This window comes from Pseudophryne corroboree, chromosome 4 (assembly GCF_028390025.1).
Source record: "Pseudophryne corroboree isolate aPseCor3 chromosome 4, aPseCor3.hap2, whole genome shotgun sequence".
NCBI lineage: Eukaryota > Metazoa > Chordata > Amphibia > Anura > Myobatrachidae > Pseudophryne > Pseudophryne corroboree.
Genome location: NC_086447.1, coordinates 103,530,449 through 103,551,418, shown reverse-complemented (window position 1 = coordinate 103,551,418; position 20,970 = coordinate 103,530,449). Strand labels below are relative to the sequence as shown.

Genomic DNA, 20,970 nt, shown 5'->3' with positions numbered 1-20,970 from the left:
GTGCCATTTTCATCTAAAAAATATTTCCAGGATCAGATCCTTTCTGTCCCAGGATGCTACTAAGACTCTTATCCACTCACTGGTCATCTCCAGACTGGACCACTGTAATCTCCTCCTGTCATCCCTAACACATACCTCCCTCCACTCCAATCTATCCTCAATGCTGCTGCCCGGCTCATCTTCCTCACCAAACGCACTACGTCCACCTCCCCTCTCCTACAAGCCCTTCACTGGCTTCCCTTCCCTTTCAGAATCCATTTCAAGCTTCTCACACTCACAAAACCCTCACCCACTCCTCTCCCATTTACATCTCTGACCTTATCTCCCTTTACTCTCCCACCCCTCCTCTTCGCTCTGCTACTGCACGCCGCCTCTCCTGCCTACTGATTACTTCCTCCCACTCCTATCTCCAAGATTTTGCACGTGCTGCCCCCTTTTTCTGGAATTCCCTACCTCTCCCCCTCAGACTCTCCACCTCTCTACAGAACTTCAAGCGGGCTCTCAAGACCCACTTCTTCACCAAACCCAGCCAAATCTTATCCTAACCCTCTGTCCCATGCTCTCTATGTACCCCATCTGTGTCACCCCTGTCTGTCTACCCCTCCCCTTTAGAATGTAAGCTCTCACGAGCAGGGTCCTCTTCCCTCATGTGCTTTCACGTCTCTTACTTAACTTATCTTCTATTCAATACTCCCTCTGATGGCACCAAATCCCTCGGTTTTCTGCCATCCTGATACTTATTTCAGTGCTGGTTACTGACGCAGCCATGTTTATATACCCTGTACTTGTCCTATATTGTATTGAACTGTAAGTCACTGTCTTCATGTTTTGCTTATTTGTGTACTCTGTAATTGGGCGCTGCAGATCCCATGTGGCGCCATATAAATAAAGGATAATAATAAATAAGAGAATTTTAGCACATGTATGATAAAAAAAGAAAAGTCTTGAATGGGCTGAAATGTACTAACCGGGTGTATGTATAGCCTCACAAGGCCACATAAAGGGAGGTAAGGACATACCGTCAGTGACAGCCACTAAATGCTTTCTTTAAAGCAGTTTTCATTTAGAACTTTTACACATTAACAAGAAAAAGGAACATGTAACATGCAGTACACTAACAAAGGACGCTCATAAACACACACAGCAAATCCTAGCTACCTTTTTTAACAAGTTACGCTACAAAGTCTTCTGTAGAAATAGTTTATGTACAGAATCACCAGTATCACAACCGCTAAAATAAGACTTCGCCCAGCCAGCACTCACTGCCAGATGGGGAGGAAATGATGCACATACTCTGCAGATTGCAACTTCAGTCTCTGTACTAGTGCCACTGACCACCCGCAGAACTGCTGACAAAGGTATGCCTAGTGCTCTGCAATTGCGAAAGTGCTTTTGTCACCGATGTGGAGAGTGATGCACACAAACGCACGGTATTCAGTGTCTTAGAAGATTACAGCTGGTGGCTACGTTTTGTTAGGTAATTTTAGGTTACAAGTCTATCCAGGCTTCTCCAAATGGCAAGCGGGCTCCTAAAGTCTGCCTGATTCAGTCTGGCCACCTCTATTTATATATGCTTACAGCCACTGTCATTAGCAACGCTGCACAATTAGTAACATATACAGAAACATTACTTTCAAGGACAAACTGGAACAAAAGGCTAATACAGGTTGAGTATCCCTTATCCAAAATGCTTGGGACCAGAAGTATTTTGGATATTGGATTTTTCCGTATTTTGGAATAATTGCATAACATAATGAGATATCAAGGTGATGGGACCCAAGTCTAAGCACAGAATGCATTTATGTCTCATATACACCTTATACACACAGCCTGAAGGTCATTTTATCCAATATTTTTAATAACTTTGTGTATTAAACAAAGTGTGTGTACATTCACACAATTCATTTATGTTTCATATACACCTTATACACACAGCCTGAAGGTCATTTAATACAATATTTTTAATAACTTTGTGTTTTAAACAAAGTTTGAGTACATTGAGCCACAGAAAACCAAGATTTCACTATGTCACTCTCACTCAAAAAAGTCTGTATTTCGGAATATTCCGTATTTCGGAATATTTGGATATGGGATACTCAACCTATATATATATATATATATATATATATATATATATATATATATATATATATATATATATATATATCTATCTATCCATCCTTTGTCCGGCACGTATTTCGGAATATTTGGATATGGGATACTCAACCTGTATATATATATCTATCCTTTGTCCGGCACTCACTAACCAACTTCAAACAGCTTGTTCTGGTGCACAACCTCTCGCAGAGCATGCAGAAATGGAACCAATGGAGGCACTCAGAAAGAAAAAGACGACACACCGCTGGATAGGTCGACGGATAGGAGGCGCGGCTAGCCCGTGTCGGAGTGCGGTTGCCAGGCAACCTAAACAAACAAGTTGTGCACATCAATAAAAAATAACACACAAAGACAATTATACAGATAATGAGGAGCGTATTACTAGCGGTGATGTTCCTCATTATCTGTATAATTGTCTTTCTGTGTTATTTTTTATTGATGTGCACAACTTGTTTGTTTAGGTTGCCTGGCAACCGCACTCCGACACGGGCTAGCCGCGCCTCCTATCCGACTGACAATGATTCCCGGCACATAGTCGCGCATGTGACGTCATCACAACTCGGCAGGACGCGGCGGCCTGAGATCCACGACGGGTGTTTGGTGAGTCATGTACTTGTATAAATATTTGTCTTTTTGTAAATGCTGGTCGTGTCTTGATAAAAGGGATCCGTCCCTGAAACGTCGACTTATCCAGCGGTGTGTCGTCTTTTTCTTTCTGAGTGCCTCCATTGGTTCTATATATATATATATATATATATATATATATATATATATATATATATATATATATATATATATATATATATATATATATATATATATACACACATATACATATATACACACACACACATACATATATATATACATATATATATATATATATACATATACACGCGTGCGCACATATATACACTCTTGAGTAGGCCCAGCCAAACTGTGGCTCTCCAGCTGTTGTGAAACTACAAGTCCCAACATGCCCTCCCACCTATCATTTGGGAAATATTAAGGGGGAATTCAATAAGCCACTAAAAGCTGTTTTCGCTGTAAAAACCACAATTTTACCATTAATCGCACCAAGTGCCTATTCAATTGTCGGCGTGGAACGGATTCACTGTAATTTTACAGCAAATTTCAATTCACCCCTCTAATCAGATGAAAATTTGGTTCAGAACCCCTGGAACACCCCCTGAATGATTAATAAGGCTCTTAACACGTTTTTAAAAATTTTTAATTGGCCAATAACATCTCATCGTGAGGTGAAAAGTGCAAAATCCTGGTTATTGGGGTACAAGGTATGGGACAGGTATCTTGGGGTGCTTTATGACAAGTATTTGCAGATTGCAGGTGACAGTAATCTGTTTCCACTTTTCTTTTTTTAAAGTCCCCTAAAATGTCCCAAATATAGGTCAGCTATCCGTTATCCAGATACCCGTTAACCGAAATATTCTGAAAACCCGGAATATTTCAGTCCTGTAGTGACTTCATGACATCACTGGAGTCTGCGGCCAATCACAGACAGGTGGGGGAGTGGCTTTGCAGCCATTACCTAACAGCCGCTGACTCCCAGTACCTGCCGCAGCACCCGCTGCTGACTCCCAGGACTCGCCACTGACTCCCGTGGACCCGCCAGACACCCCTTCCCCCCCCCCCCCCCGGGGACGTCCGCATAACAGGTAATCTGTTATCCAGAAAAATCCCATATCCAGAATGCTCCTGGTCCCAAACATTCCGGAAATGAGATACCCAACCTGAATATACATATACCCATTTTTATTTTGCTTTCTATTTCTCTGTATTTTTTTTAGATTAAAAAAAAAAATCATAGAACAGCCATTTGACCCAATTTAAGCACCAGACATAATTTTATTATAAGCAATAATAAACTGTTATGCGATGTTAGTATAGTTTTTTTTTTTTGGGGGGGGGGGAGGGGGGGTACAGGCAGAATTACTTATTTTTCACTTGCGCAATCATTTTTGCAGTATTCCTTTTTTTTTTTGCAAATTTCAAATTAAACAGGCGAATCGTGCATACCTGGGAAAAGCCTGTTTTTATGGCAAAAAAGCAGCGAAACCCACGAAAACGATACGATTCGCGGCTAACTGTATCCGGCCCCAGGCTGGAAAGTCACAGGTTGGCTAGGTCGTTCTAGTGGCTTGGCAGATACCATGGAATTACACTTTTTGCCTGGGGTCAGGAGAGTAGTCCGCATCCACTTTTGGAAATAACCTGATCAACTTAATTTGGTAAAAAGGTCAACTGAGTGAACCGAGCGTCCTCCATTGACCCCCACCTCTCTCTTCAACCCCAAGTGCTGGTTACCAGGACCTCAATCACCAGCCTACATCTACCAGCAGGAGCTTGTAATAAACTCAAAGCTCCATACGAATATCCCCAATATATTTCTAGAGCATAAAGCTGCAAATATCCGTGTTTTTAGCATTCCACTCACAACTCAACACAAAGATCAATTATAACAATCCCAAACATTATACGGGAAAGAAGTGATCTTTCGTCACACTATATTCGCTGTTCTCTAGTCAGTATGTCCACCTGTAAAATCAGAATATTCTGGCCAGCTCCCCATTCGCCAAATCAATGCTTTCCGACAGACACTATAATGCATTATATTTAGATAAACTATAGTATACGCCAACATGCATCTGTTTAACATTACACACCCACTGAAAATGACCATCCATGGGGGATGGACCGATCATGAAAGATCCGACCGCTTGGCGCTCAAGGCACAGTCAGTGCGGAAAACAGATGGCTATATATACTGGCAGATCACAGTCGCTGGCAGAACGGATTTTCTGCCAGTCCAGATAAAAAAATCGTCAGGCTCACATGCAGCAATAGCCGCATGCATCAGTTACTTTAGTGGGCCTGACATTTCCACCCATGGGTCCTAACTCATGAGCCTAGCAACCAAACGTGTCCAAAACACAGGAACCCTCTGCATGCCAGAGAAGGGGGTAGCAGTTGATTTACCGACAGACACAAAACCGACGGTCATAATCCCTACTGCCATTGATTGATAGTCAAAATACCGACATGTCCAAAATGGCGACATAAGGAATTTTTCCCCAAAACAGACTTGTTCATGCTTTACCATCCCAGTGGACATGGAAGGGGAATATAGTAGTGTGCCAAGCGCAGCAAGCCATGCGAGGGGACGCAGTACACTTACACGATGTCCATGTCGACCTATGTCCACATTGACACAACCCCCCCCCCCCCCCCCCAGGAAAACTCATGTCGGCATTTTAAAATGTTGGTATTCCGACTGTCGGCATTTTGAACATGTCGGCATAATGAATGTCGGTATTTTGTCTGTGTCTGTATTTTGACTGTCGGTCAATGGCTGTTGGGATTATGACAGTCGGTATAGTGTCCGTAGGTAAATCATACCGAAACCCAGAGAGGGTACAGGCTATATGTATGGGATGTAGTTGGCAACCCGACATTCATGATGCGGGCGGTCAGAACACCGGCGCCGGAATCCAGCCAGCCAAAATCCTGAACGTAAGTATGCTGGGGAGGGTTAGGTTGCGGGAAGGGAGGGATATGGTTAGGTTGCGGGAAGGGAGGGATATGGTTAGGTTGCGGGAAGGGAGGGATATGGTTAGGTTGCGGGAAGGGAGGGATATGGTTAGGCTGCGGGAAGGGAGGGATATGGTTAGGTTGCGGGAAGGGAGGGATATGGTTAGGTTGCGGGAAGGGAGGGATATGGTTAGGCTGCGGGAAGGGAGGGATATGGTTAGGATGCGGGAAGGGAGGGTTATGGTTAGGCTGCGGGGGTTGCGGGAAGGGAGGGATATGGTTAGGCTGCGGGAAGGGAGGGATATGGTTAGGCTGCGGGAAGGGAGGGATATGGTTAGGCTGCGGGAAGGGAGGGATATGGTTAGGCTGCGGGAAGGGAGGGATATGGTTAGGCTGCGGGAAGGGAGGGATATGGTTAGGCTGCGGGAAGGGAGGGATATGGTTAGGCTGCGGGAAGGGAGGGATATGGTTAGGCTGCGGGAAGGGAGGGATATGGTTAGGCTGCGGGAAGGGAGGGTTAGGGGAAGGGTTAGGGGTAGGGTTAGCTTACTTTCCAAAAAGTGTCAGGATTCTGACTGTCGGGATGCCACTGTTGGTATTCTAACCGTCGGCATCCTAACTGTCAAGGTCCTGTACACATCTCATAAGTATTAAAGATACCAGATTATCTTGTTGGTTGCGTTCTCCAACATCAAATTATAATAAAGAAAACTTGGCTTTTATACAGTTTTAAAAAGATTTTAATCCCAAGCTGGAGACATTTTCAACTAAATTAACGTATTAATAGCAGGGGTATCGCTACCATGATTAAAAGCATTTTTAATTATTAAACTTCTTTCAGCAATTACTATTACAACAGCGGAACCATGGTTTACAAATCAAAATCATTTTATTCTCTGTTCAACTTACTTTTCATACCTATTGGTATAGGGGGAATCGCATTATAACAGTTCCAAGATCAGAAACCTCCAAGGGGTCGATTCAATTCTCCGACAGTTGAATAACGCCGGGAATTGGCTCCCGTCGCTATTAAATTCAGCCCAAGTTAAGTCGGCAAACGCCCGTTCTCCTGGACTTAACAGGTTGATTTGTCGTGAGAACGGGCATTCTCAGACTTAACTCCCCGCTGCGATGCTGATTCCCGACAGAATCAGCCTCGCGCGGCAGCACTTTTGTCGGATTTCCTCTCACATCCCCCAGGGGTGAGAAGAATTCACGACAATTGAGTGTCACATGCCGCTGTATTGAATAGCACTGGGAGCTAATTCCCGGCGCTATTTAACTGTCAGAGAATTGAATCGCCCCCAAGTGTCGCTAATTTCCATTCTAACAAGAAACTCCGCCTTCAGCGACTTGTCCATCAGGGGGCGATATACAAATGTCCCCTGTTTTGGCGCTGATTGCACCCATAGCAGTCGGGTAGCGGCTAAACCCATCAAAACTATTGGGGACCCAAACAGGTCACTTTTCTCGCATTTCAGCACGCCACCTCCAGGGAAGCGAGCTGATGTTGTACCCGTCGGCAGCAACATTTGAATAGCTGCCAGCGGGCGTGATCGTGGGAACGGCAACATTTGAATCTTGCCCTAAGGCAGTGATGGCTAATCTTGATACTCCAGCTGTTGTTGAACTACACATCCCAGCATGCCCTGCTACAGTTTTGCTATTTGGCCATGCTAAAACTGATGCAGGGCTAGCTGGGATGTGTAGTCCAACAACAGCTGGAGTGTCAAGGTTAGCCATCACTGCCCTAAGGGGTCTTTTCAGAAAGCAGAGAAAAGCCCTGTTTTGCATTAAACAGGGCTTTTCTCTGCTCCCTGCTATTCATGGAGCAGGTTAACATGGAGAAGTCCCTGACTTCTCCAGCAGCACCCCCTGCTCTGTGACTGAATCGCATCACCATACTTTTGTATGGTGAGTGCGATTTATGAAAGAACAGAAAGCTCTGTTTTCCGCTTCTCCATAGAGTTCAAGTTCACCATTTTAGGATTGCGTAACCTGAACTGCGGTGCAGAGACGTATGGAAGCTCAATGTTTCCCTGCTCAGCACTGGCTCCGCCCGACCTCCCAGCAGCCACTGCGGCCTGCCTGGGGCACAGAGTCCGGCTCATGCGCAGACAGGATGCGCCGGCTTCGATGAGGGACCAAACTGCATCCCCTGGATTCCGCATCTCACAGTCTGAAAGGTGAGTGTACATGAATTGCTACTTATCTAAGCTATACGTTGCATCAAACCAATGCAATGTATAGTGATAAATAGCAATTCAGTTTACACTTTGTACATGAATAGACCCCTAAGTCTTCAAGGGTGTAAAACAATTCTAAGCGATGTTCCGCTGAGCATCTCCATGAAGCTTGGCTGAGCAGCCATATACAGTACCGCCGACATCTCAGGTTTTCCTGCTCACCTCTGTGGAAGGATGTGATGTTCTGCTCCAGAACATCAAATTCTGTCAGTCGCGAAAGTGCAATTCTCCCACTTAAACTTTCAAGACACATAAGAATGATGCTCCCACCTGAGCAATCAGTAGTATTAAAAAATAAGATTTTACACCTACCGGTAAATCTATTTCTCGTAGTCCGTAGAGGATGCACTCCGTAAGGACCATGGGGTATAGACGGGCTCCACAGGAGACATGGGCTCTTTAAGAAAGACTTTGACTCTGGGTGTGCACTGGCTCATCCCTCTATGCCCCTCCTCCAGACCTCAGTTAGAGAAACTGTGCCCAGAGGAGATGGACAGTACGAGGAAAGGATTCTTGTTAATCCAAGGGCAAGATTCATACCAGCCACACCAATCACACCGTATAACTTGTGATAAACTACCCAGTTAACAGTATGAACAAACAACATAGTCCCAGTCCAAAACGATGAAACTATAACATAACCCTTATTAAAGCAATAACTATATACAAGTCTTGCAGGAGAAGTCCGCACTTGGGACGGGCGCTCAGCATCCTCTACGGACTACGAGAAATAGATTTACTGGTAGGTGTAAAATCTTATTTTCTCTAACGTCCTAGAGGATGCTGGGACTCCATAAGGACCATGGGGATTATACCAAAGCTCCCAAACGGGCGGGAGAGTGCAGATGACTCTGCAGCACCGATTGAGCAAACAGGAGGTCCTCCTCAGCCAGGGTATCAAACTTATAGAACTTTGCAAAGGTGTTTGAACCAGACCAAGTCGCTGCTCGGCACAACTGTAAAGCCGAGACCCCTCGGGCAGCCGCCCAAAACGAGCCCACCTTCCTAGTGGAATGGGCCTTAACCGATTTTGGTAACGGCAATCCTGCCGTAGAATGCGCCTGCTGAATCGTGTTACAGATCCAGCGAGCAATAGTCTGCTTAGAAGCCGGAGCGCCAACCTTGTTGGCTGCATACAGGACAAACAGTGCGTCTGTCTTCCTGACCCTAGCTGTTCTGGCCACATAAATCTTCAAAGCCCTGACCACATCCAAGGACTCGGAATCCTCCAAGTCACGCGTAGCCACAGGCACAACAATAGGTTGGTTCATATGAAAAGATGAGACCACCTTAGGAAGGAACTGAGGACGAGTCCTCAATTCCGCCCTATCCACATGAAAAACCAGATAGGGGCTTTTATGTGACAAAGCCGCTAGTTCCGAAACTCGCCTTGCTGAAGCTAAGGCTAACAACATGACCACCTTCCAAGTGAGGTACTTCAACTCCACCGTGTTGAGAGGTTCAAACCAATGTGACTTAAGGAAACTTAACACCACATTAAGGTCCCAAGGCGCCACCGGAGGCACAAACGGGGGCTGAATATGCAGTACTCCCTTCACAAAAGTCTGTACTTCAGGAATAGAAGCCAATTCTTTTTGAAAGAAAATGGATAAGGCCGAAATTTGAACCCTTATGGACCCTAATTTTAGGCCCAAATTGACTCCAGTCTGAAGGAAGTGAAGGAGACGGCCCAAATGGAACTCCTCCGTAGGAGAATTCCTGGCCTCACACCAAGAAACATATTTTCTCCATATGCGGTGATAATGTTTCGATGTCACGTCCTTCCTAGCCTTGATCAGGGTAGGAATGACCTCATCCGGAATACCTTTTTCCGCTAGGATCCGGCGTTCAACCGCCATGCCGTCAAACGCAGCCGCGGTATGTCTTGGAACAGACAGGGCCCCTGTTGCAGCAGGTCCTGCCGTAGAGGAATAGGCCACGGATCTTCTGTGAGCAACTCCTGCAGATCTGGATACCAAGTCCTTCGTGACCAATCCGGAGCCATGAGGATCGCTCTCACTCCTCTTTGTCTTATTATTCTCAACACCTTGGGTATGAGAGGAAGAGGAGGAAACACACAGACCGACCTGAACACCCAAGGTGTCACCAGGGCGTCTACCGCCACCGCCTGAGGGTCTCTTGATCTGGCGCAATACCGCTTTAACTTTTTGTTGAGACGGGACGCCATCATGTCTATTTGGGGCAGTCCCCACTGACCCACGATCTGTGCGAAGACTTCCTGATGAAGTCCCCACTCTCCCGGATGCAGGTCGTGTCTGCTGAGGAAGTCCGCTTCCCAGTTGTCCACTCCCGGAATGAACACTGCCGACAGTGCGCTTACATGACCTTCCGCCCAGCGAAGAATTCTGGTGGCTTCTGCCATTGCCACCCTGCTCCTTGTGCCGCCTCGGCGGTTTACATGAGCTACTGCTGTGACATTGTCCGACTGAATCAGGACTGGCTTGTCGTGAAGCAATGCCTCCGCTTGACGTAGGGCGTTGTATATGGCCCTCAATTCCAGGACGTTGATGTGATGACAAGTCTTTAGACTTGACCAGAGACCTTGAAAATTTCTTCCCAGTGTGACTGCTCCCCAACCTCGGAGGCTTGCGTCCGTGGTCACCAGGATCCAGTCCTGAATGCCGAACCTGCGGCCCTTTAGGAGGTGAGCACTCTGCAGCCACCACAGGAGGCTCTGGGAGACAGAACGATCCTTAGATGCATTTGTAGATGAGATCCCCGGACCACTTGTCCAGTAGGTCCCATTGAAAAGTACTCGCATGGAACCTGCCGAAGGGGATGGTCTCGTAAGACGCCACCATCTTCCCCAGGACACGTGTGCAGTAATGCACTGAAACAGTCTTTGGCTTTAATAGGTTCTTGACCAGAGCCATGAGCTCCTGAGCCTAAAAACCTTTTTCTGGTCTGTGTCCAGAATCAGGCCCAAAAAAGTCAGACGCGTTGTAGGAACCAGCTGTGACTTCGGAATATTGAGAATCCAGCCGTGTTGCTGTAACGTCTTCACAGACAGCGATACGCTGTCCAGTAACTTCTCTCGAGATCTCGCCTTTATGAGGAGATCGTCCAAGTATGGGATAATTGTGACACCCTGCTTGCGCAGGAGCACCATCATCTCCGCCATTACCTTGGTAAAAATCCTCGGGGCCGTGGAAAGCCCAAACGGCAACGTCTGAAATTGGTAATGACAGTCCTGTACCGCAAATCTCAGGAACGCCTGATGAGGAGGGAATATCGGAACATGAAGGTATGCATCCTTTATGTCCAGGGAAACCATCCAATCCCCCCCCCTCCAGGCTGGCGATGACCGCTCTGAGCGATTCCATCTTGAACCTTTTTAAGTACAGGTTCAGGGATTTTAAATTCAAAATGGGTCTGACCGAACCGTCCGGTTTCGGGACCACAAACAGGGTTGAGTAATACCCCTTCCCTTGTTGCAGAAGGGGAACCTTGATTATCACCTGCTGAAGACACAATTTTTGAATTGCATTTAACACTAACTCCCTCTCTGAAGGAGAAGCTGGTAGGGCCGATTTGAAAAACCGGCGAGGAGGCACCTCTTCGAATTCCAGCTTGTATCCCCGGGAAACAATCTCTATTGCCCAGGGATCCATCTGTGAGTGGACCCAGATGTGGCTGAAAAATCGAAGACGTGCCCCCACTTGAGCTGACTCCCCCAGGGAAGCCCCAGCGTCATGCGGTGGATTTTGCAGACGCAGGGGAGGACTTCTGCTTCTGGGAATTAGCTGTGTGCAGCTTTTTCCCCCCTGCCTTTACCTCTGGCAAGAAAGGACGAACCCCGTACCTTTTTGCTTTTATTGGAACGAAAGTACTGCATTTGGTAATGCGGCGCCTTCTTAGGTTGCGGGGGAACATAAGGCAAAAAATTCGATTTACCTGCTGTAGCAGTAGAGACAAGGTCTGAGAGGCCTTCACCAAACAACTCCTCCCCCTTGTAAGGCAACGACTCCATATGCCGCTTTGAGTCGGCATCCCCCGTCCACTGCCGGGTCCACAAGAGTCGCCTAGCAGAAATAGACATAGTATTTATTCTGGAGCTTAGTAAACAAATGTCTCTTTGAGCATCCCTCATATATAACGCAGCATCCTTGATATACCCTAGGGTCATTAAAATGGTATCCTTATCCAGGGTCTCAATCTCCGTAGATAAGGAATCTGTCCATGCTGCGACAACACTACAAACCCAGGCCGATGCCATAGCATAACAATAGTACCAGAATGTGTGTAAATGTACTTCATGGTAACTTCCTGCTTACGATCAGCAGGATCCTTGAGGGTAGCCGTATCCTGGGATGGCAGTGCTACCTTTTTTGATAAGCGTGTCAACGCCTTGTCTACTTTAGGCGAAGATTCCCATCGTATCCTGTCCTTTTGTGAGAAGGGATACGCCATAAGAATCCTCTTGGAAACTTGTAATCTCCTGTCTGGAGATTCCCAAGCCTTTTCGCACAATTCGCTTAGCTAATATGAAGATGGAAAGGTAACCACAGGTTTTTTCTCTTTATACATGTGTACCCTCGTGTCAGGGACAGGGGGTTCCTCCGTGATATGCAAAACCTCTTTAATAGCAACAATCATGTAACAAATACCCTTAGCCACTTTTGGCTGTAACTTTGCATCCTCATAGTCGACACTGGAATCTGAATCCGTATCTGTGTCAGTGATCTGGGATAATGTGCGCTTTTGAGACCCGGAAGGTCCCGGTGCCACTGGGACAGGCACGGTCTGACTACCTGAGTGTTCCCTAGCCTCAGCTTTGTCTAATCTCTTATGTAATAAATTTACATTAGCATTCAAGACATTCCACATATCCATCCAGTCCGGTGTCGGCGTTGCCGACGGCGACCTGACAATCATGCACTCCCCCTCCTCCTAAGGTGAGCCTTCATCGTCAAACATATCGACACACGCGTACCGACACACTCCACACACACAGGGAATCTCTTTTCTGAAGACAGGTTCCCCCTTTAGGCCCTTTGGAGAGACAGAGAGAGAGAGTATGCCAGCACACACCCCAGCGCTATATGACCCAGGATGTCTTGAGGAAGGCTCCTGTAGAGCCGAAACGCATCGACAATACTGGGCACTGTGCAACCTCTTCTACTCCAAAGAGCTAACCTTTGAGGTATTTTATATCATCCAATGCATTTTATGAAATTTTGGATTTTTTAATTCATTTTTATATATTTTTTTGGTGCTATTCATGTTTTTATCTGAATTTTTTCATATGAAGTAACTCAGTGATTTTCTATGCATGTGTTTTTGGTTGCCAATAATGGGATGTATGTTATGAATTAAATCTGTCAAAAAAATTAGACTGATTGGCACCATTATTATTTTTTCGATTTGGAACTGCCAAACCATCGACTGGTTTTTTTGAAGTCCGAAAACAGCTGTGGACTCAAAAGATACCTTGATAGGAACACCTTAACTTCATGTCTTGTGAGTGTGGTACGCACCTTTATTGACACAACAATATAGGAGAAAGATACCTTTATATACCTGAATCTTTCCACTTTAGAGTGAGTTTAGATATGCTCTTCCATGCATACCATATGGTGAAGGACACACAAAGAGGGTGAAAAAACTCCAAAAGAAACCTTTCCGTGCACTCATTTGTCCTTTTTAGTGTGAGTTGGGGTACGCACTATATACATACCCCCTATTAATATCAGCGTCCCTTTCTTCTTTGATGGGATAAGGACGACTCTATCCATCTAAAGGAAACAGGGTATATAACAATACTACACATTGTATATTTTTCTTCTGTCCCCTATAAAACCACTGGGCATCTATTGCTCCTATTGAAAAATACGTCTTGAGCCATCGGTGTTCAGAAGTCAGAAGTGTCTGTGGTCCTTAAAGATACCTTGATAGGATTGTCTCCACTTCTTGCACTGTGAGTGCGGTACGCATTTTCATATGATACAGCAACAATAGGATAAAAGATACCTTTATATATTTGACCCACTCCCATTTTAATGTGAGTTTAGGTATGCTCTTTCATGCATACTTTCTGGTGAAGGACACACAAAGAGGGTGAAGAAACCTAAAGAAACCTTTATGTGCACATATCTACCCCTCCTAGTGTGAGTTGGGGTACGCATTGTATATAGAACTCCTCCTTATGCTATTGCCTCCTTCTTTCCTGATGGGATTAGGTCAACTCTATATATGAAAGGAAAACTATTACGCAAAACATTACTACACATTGCATGTTTGCTTTTTCTTTTTTCATATTAAACCATTGGACATTATCGACATCAATTGAGAACGATCTCTGAACAACTGAGGATTAACTTATCGAGAACATCTCTAAGGGACGTATATAAATATTTTTTTATGCTGGCGCTTATACTGAAAAAAATTGTCTTTTTCTTGTGAAACTTGCTGTTTTTTTGGGGTAGGGTGACATCCTGCTAGACATTTTATTGGTTAAAGCTGCCTTGCGCACATTTCCAGAACTTCAATTCTGTTGTTAGCGCTGTTATAGTGTATATATATATATATATATATATATATATATATATATATATATATATATATATATGCGCCAATTATGTGCCCCCCCCTCTACTTTAAAACCCTCTTTCACCGTGTGTCAAGCAGGGGAGAGTCCGGGGAGCTTCCTCTCAGCGGTGCTGTGGTGAAAAAATGGCGCTGGCGAGTGCTGAGGGAGAAGCCCCGCCCCCTCGGCGGCGGGCTTCTGTGCCGCTCAAAATATGTAAAACATGGCGGGGGCTCTTTAATATACATGTACAGTGCCCACCTGTACATGTATATAGTTCATTTTGCCATAGGAGAGGTTTATATTGCTGCCCAGGGCGCCCTCCCTGCGCCCTTACAGTGACCGGAGTATGTGAGGTGTATGGGAGCAATGGCGCACAGCTGCAGTGCTGTGCGTTACCTCAGTGAAGCTCACGAAGTCTTCTGCCGCCTTTGAAGCCTTCTTTCTTCTTTTTTTCCGGCTCTGTGAGGAGGACGGTGGCGGCGCGGCTCTGGGATGAACGCCCAGGACGAACCTGTGTTCCAATCCCTCTGGAGCTAATGGTGTCCAGTAGCCTAAGGAGCAGAGCCTATCATTTAAGTAGGTCTGCTCCTCTCTCCTCTGTCCCTCGATGCAGGGAGTCTGTTGCCAGCAGTGCTCCCTGAAAATAAAAAACCTAACAAAGATACTTTCTTAGCAGGAGACTCTGGAGAGCTCCCTGCAGTGCACCCATCCTCCTCTGGGCACAGTCTCAAACTGAGGTCTGGAGGAGGGGCATAGAGGGAGGAGCCAGTGCACACCCAGAGTCAAAGTCTTTCTTAAAGTGCCCATGTCTCCTGCGGAGCCCGTCTATACCCCATGGTCCTTACGGAGTCCCAGCATCCTCTAGGACGTTAGAGAAAAACTATATATATCTATTATAATCAGTCCCATGAGAAAAAGTTTTGGAACCCTTATTATACATCTTCTAGGGTGGAATGAGCCACAAAAATGCGGCAGATTTTCTACTTGCTCTGGACATCCAATATCTGTGTAAGCAATCTGGATAATGACAACATTACTCACAAAACACACACAGGCACAAACAGCCTCAAAGCTAAGGCAACTTTATAATCTGGCTGGAGGTTTATTTGCTCTATAAATGTGTCTACAAGACTCCTGCTGCAGCCATATTACTTTCAGGTGACTTCATTGCCCTGACACCCCAAAGCGTACCGTATATGTTCTTTCAGCAGAAAAGAGATCATTGTGGGACCAGTGGGAAGAAATTATAGATACAATCCCCTCCCCCCCAGTTCCCTTTGTGAGTTATTTTAAGTTTAACAAACACTAGCGAGGCTGCGCAACACAAAAGATCTACAACACTTGTGTGTAAATAATCCCAGGCAGACAAAACAGCGACTGCACTGTGCCATCAGCAAAGCCCCGTAATAGTAACTGGACCACCAATATTATATATGGCGGGTGTCGGACTGATACGCCCAACATCTCCCTTTACAACCTATGAGCAGAATATATTAAGATTCATCACCTTTGATTTATGGATACAATCTACTGTACTAAGCAATTAATGGCTTTAACAATACTTGCTTAACTTATTGTTAGCATGGCCTGCTGAGACTTGTAGTATCCTTAGTACTCAAGATCCACAGGCTGCCTACTGAAACAATCATTTGAGAGTACTGTGGAGTCGATTCAATTCACTGACAGTTGAATAGCGCCGGGAGTTAGCTCCCTGCGCTATTCAATACAGCTCCAGTTAAGTCGGCGAAGGCCCGTTCTCGACGACTTAACAGGTTGAATTGTCGGGAGAACGGGCATTCTCCGACTTAACTCCCCGGCGCGATGCCGATTCCCGACAGAATCAGCCTCGCGCCGGCAGCGCGGCACCACTTTTGTCGGGTTTCTTCTCTCGTCCCCCGGGGGTGAGAGAAGAATTCCCGACAACTGAGGGTCACTCGTCGCTGTATTGAATAGCACCAGGAGCTAACTCCCGGCGCTATTCAACTGTTAGTGAATTGAATCGACCCCTATGAATACAACCTCCGCAATAGTACCTAAATGTCACTGTAGCGCATGCAGACATTCTCTTCAAAGCAGACTACATGAAGCGGCGCGTGAGCAAGATAGCCCAAGACAGGGCTGGAAAACTCCATAATAGGCGAAACGCGGCAACACTTAATAGGCAAAACGCGTCGGATACTACAAGCTCCCATACAACGTGACAGTATAAAGTGACAGAATACGTACTAATAGACATTATGTTAACTATGCGCAATTTACAAAACGAATAATGTAGCTACTGAAAACGTGGCCCCTAAACAAATGGAAAGCATAGGGAGTCACAGAGAAACAAACAAAAATAAACGGTCTACCTAAAGCACATGCCATAGTGAGTATATACACAATGCAGGGCAAACACTCATTATACAGAGAATTAGCCAGACTCACCCTCTCCCCACTCACAAGTGATTGGTACTACGCAACAGTTCCCAAACGCTGGCCTCAAGGCACCCTAACGGTGCAGGCTTTCAGGATAACCAAGTTTTGGCACAGGTGACTTAATTAGGACCTAAGTCAAGTTAACAATCTGTGCTCAGCCATGGATATCCTTAAACCCTGGACTGTCAGGGTGCCTTGGGGACCGCGCTCGTGAATCTCTGCCTTAGATATAAAAGTTACCACCTCAGTGTAGATAGTAAATTCTCAGATTAAGTCCAGAAGTATAACCTGCTTAAGGGAATATAAACACGGGAACGCAGGACGCAGCCAAATGTCACAAGAGGGAACACTGAGAATTGGGATAACTATGGGGTCAATTCTATTCAGCGACAGTTGAATAGCGCCGGGAGTTAGCTTCCGTCGCTATTCAATTCAGCTCATGTTAAGTCGGCGAAGGCCCGTTCTCGCCAACTTAACAGGTTGAATTGTCAGGAGAACGGGCATTCTCCGACTTAACTCCCCGCTGCGATGCTGATTCCCGACAGAATCAGCCCCGCATCGGCAGCACTTTTGTCGGATTTCCTCTCTCATCCCCCGGGGGTGAGAGAAGAATTCCCGACAATTGGTGTCACTTGGTGCAGCGCAGTTGAATAGCGCCGGGAGTTAGCTCCCAGCACTATTCAATGCAGCATTGAATAGTGCCGGGAGCTAACTCCCAGCGCTATTCAACTGTCGCTGAATAGAATTGACCCCAATGAGCACAGGAAGATGCACTGTCTATCGGAGTTTATGGTTTGTCCTGCTGTCGCATTGGACCCTGGTGTGTAATTGGGATGGAGCCAGGATCCCGATGCTCACCATCCTGACAGTGGATATTAGGGTTTGGCGTTGGGGGAGGGTTAGGATGCGGGAGGGGATGGGGAGGGTTAGTACACTCACCAAAATTCATTGGGATTGTGGCCGTTGTGATACCGTTGCCGAGTTGTGGCCGTTAGGATGGTGAGAGCCGGGATATCGAACCAAACCCGTGTAATCCCCTGCTTGTCTTGTAGGTGAAGTGTCATTATTTTGAAGTGGATTCGAACCCAAGATTCAGAGAAACCAGCTGTCTCTATGCACCGGTAATATGGACGCACAGGCCATTGTAGTCAGCTGCATGGGGCGCTACATAGACTTCAACATGTGTCAGCAAAAAGTGTGACCCACAGAATGGGTGAGAATCACACGGCTAGCACAAAATTCAGAGTAAGATCATGCTACATGCGCCTTCTGCGAATCCAGAACCGGCCACGTGCTGACATCTGGCACACAGCAATTTGACCATACACGTCTTACGACAATAAACTGGATAGGCCCTATGGGACGCTGTGTGAGCCACCAGACCTATTCCGGAATCACCTGGGCCTTTGAGGGGGGTATCCAATTAGCTGCGGTTAATTCCCGCAGCTTATTGTCTCCCTGGAGGCTATCCTATTAGCCCCAATAAAACAGCGCGAGCCGCGGCTTGTCTGGGATTTTGTTTCACCTGCCTCAGACAGGCGAAACCAAATCCCCGAAACCAACTCTGTTTTCATGCGAAAACGTGTCTGTTTCTTACGAAAACACAGGTTAAAAAAAAAAAAAAATTTCAGCACCTGATGTTTTACCGTGGCTAACTGGATACCGCCCTACGTATTTTTTTTTTTTTTTTACAGGCGACCAAATTTGATAGCCTGTAAAAAAAAAAAAAAAAAAATACTAGTGAAATATCGAGAAAATGGACGTTAATGTTTCTTCGCTGCTAATTGTATACCCCCCTCAGTGTGGAAGGAAGATGAATGCACTATCAAGCCAACAGCGATCTGGTCATCTTCAAAAGTGCATTTACTATGAGGTCTGATTGAGATCCAATTGATTCTTATCATATTATCATCAAGCATTAGGGTGAAATCAGGTCAACAGCCTTATATCACTGCTGTAATTACAGCACGCGGACTGAATGTGTGTTATTATTTCTTTTTAATAAATAAAATGTGGCTAATTTCTCCAATCCAACCGCAGGATCCCCTATTCCATAATGGTGCCCCACACCCAGCCAGGCACCCACCTGGGATGGCGCCTTATTCCCCCCTGCCAAGCGCCCGTATGAGATGGTGCCCCGCCAGGTGCCCATCTGAGATGCCTCCCCACCAGGCGCCCCTCATGGGATGGAGCCCCACTCCCCGCCTGGCGCCCCTCATGGGATGGAGACCCACTCCCCACCTGGCGCCCCTCATGGGATGGAGACCCACTCCCCACCTGGCGCCCCTCATGGGATGGAGACCCACTCCCCACCTGGCGCCCCTCATGGGATGGAGACCCACTCCCCACCTGGCGCCCCTCATGGGATGGAGACCCACTCCCCACCTGGCGCCCCTCATGGGATGGAGACCCACTCCCCACCTGGCGCCCCTCATGGGATGGAAACCCACTCCCCACCTGGCGCCCCTCATGGGATGGAGACCCACTCCCCACCTGGCGCCCCTCATGGGATGGAGACCCACTCCCCACCTGGCGCCCCTCATGGGATGGAGACCCACTCCCCACCTGGCGCCCCTCATGGGATGGAGACCCACTCACCACCTGGCGCCCCTCATGGGATGGAGACCCACTCACCACCTGGCGCCCCTCCTGGGATGGAGCCCCACTCACCACCAAGTGCCCCTCCTGGGATGGAGCTCCACTCACCACCAAGTGCCCCTCCTGGGATGGAGCCCCACTCACCACCAAGTGCCCCTCCTGGGATGGAGCCCCACTCACCACCAAGTGCCCCTCTTGGGATGGAGCCCCACTCACCACCAAGTGCCCCTCCAGGGATGGAGCCCCACTCACCACAAGGCGCCCCTCCTGGGATGGAGCCCCACTCACCGCCAGGATCATACCTGGGATGGAACCCCACTCACCGCCAAGTGCATACCTAGGATGGAGCCCCACTTCCAGCCAGGTGCACCTCCTGGGATGGAGCCCCACTCACCGCCATGAGCCCACCTGGGATGGAGCCCCACTCACCGCCATGAGCCCACCTGGGATGGAGCCCCACTCACCGCCATGAGCCCACCTGGGATGGAGCCCCACTCACCGCCATGAGCCCACCTGGGATGGAGCCCCACTCACCGCCATGAGTCCACCTGGGATAGAGTTCCACTTCCAGCCAGCCGCCCCTCATAGGATGGAGCCCCAACAAGCGCAGTCCTGGGATTGAACCCCACTCCCGACTAATACAATGTTATGCACAATACTGGAGAGAGCCCCCTAACCCACACTGTGCAGTGCAGACTACACTCACCCTGGACCAGCCCACTCTACTACACAACCCTGCCATGGGCATGTTCACCATCATCACCCCCGGTCACGCACACTGAGGAAGTCCTGTGCCCCCCACCCTGGCAGCAGGCACTCGGCTCCCTCATCCAGCACAGCCCCCTCCCCTTCCTCGCCGGGCCCAGTGCGGCCTGCACCCTCTGCTGCTCCCCGCGCTGAGTCCTGTGCACACCGGCTACTTACCGCCTGGCTCGGTGACAGCTCCAGAGCGAGGGTCGGGACGCATATACGGAGGCCGGGAGCTGCAGGCCCGACTCACGGCAACATGGCGAGAAGGAGATCGGCGAATCGGCGGCGGCCCGAGTGCTGGTACACCTCCTCCTCCTCCCCCTAGTGCGCACTGCAGCCTGGGAGAGAGAGGGAGGGAGGCTGGCCACCTCCTCCATGCAGCCTCCGAGTCCACCTGAGGGGGAGACACCCTCAGCAGCAGCAGCAGCATCACACTCCTCACTCACTGCTACTGCTCCCTGTAGGGTCACACTCATCCTGCACCTCATCATCAAACGCTCACCCTGCACTCCATCGTCACACACTCACCATGCACCCCATAATCACACACTCACCCTGCACTCCATCATCACACACGCACCCTGCACCTCATCATCACACACTCACCCTACACCCCATCATCACACACTCACCCTACACCCCATCATCACACACTCACCCTGCACTCCATCATCAAACACTCACCCTGCACCTCATCATCACACACTCACCCTACACCCCATCATCACACACTCACACTGC

At 47.6% G+C, this 20,970-nt stretch overlaps 1 protein-coding gene across 3 annotated transcripts in view; it reads right to left on the bottom strand.

Moving 5' to 3' along the window:
* PUM2 (pumilio RNA binding family member 2) overlaps window positions 1-20,640 on the bottom strand; it is a 143,275-nt gene extending 122,635 nt beyond the window's left edge. For 2 of the 3 annotated variants that reach the window (XM_063915326.1, XM_063915328.1), the window contains exon 1: window positions 20,404-20,640. In XM_063915326.1, the coding sequence (XP_063771396.1) occupies window positions 20,404-20,606 (203 nt within the window). In that variant the 5' untranslated portion in view covers window positions 20,607-20,640. The remainder of the gene's footprint in view (window positions 1-20,403) is intronic. The other variant, XM_063915327.1, reaches the window with a different exon arrangement.
* Window positions 20,641-20,970: the final 330 nt, after the last annotated feature.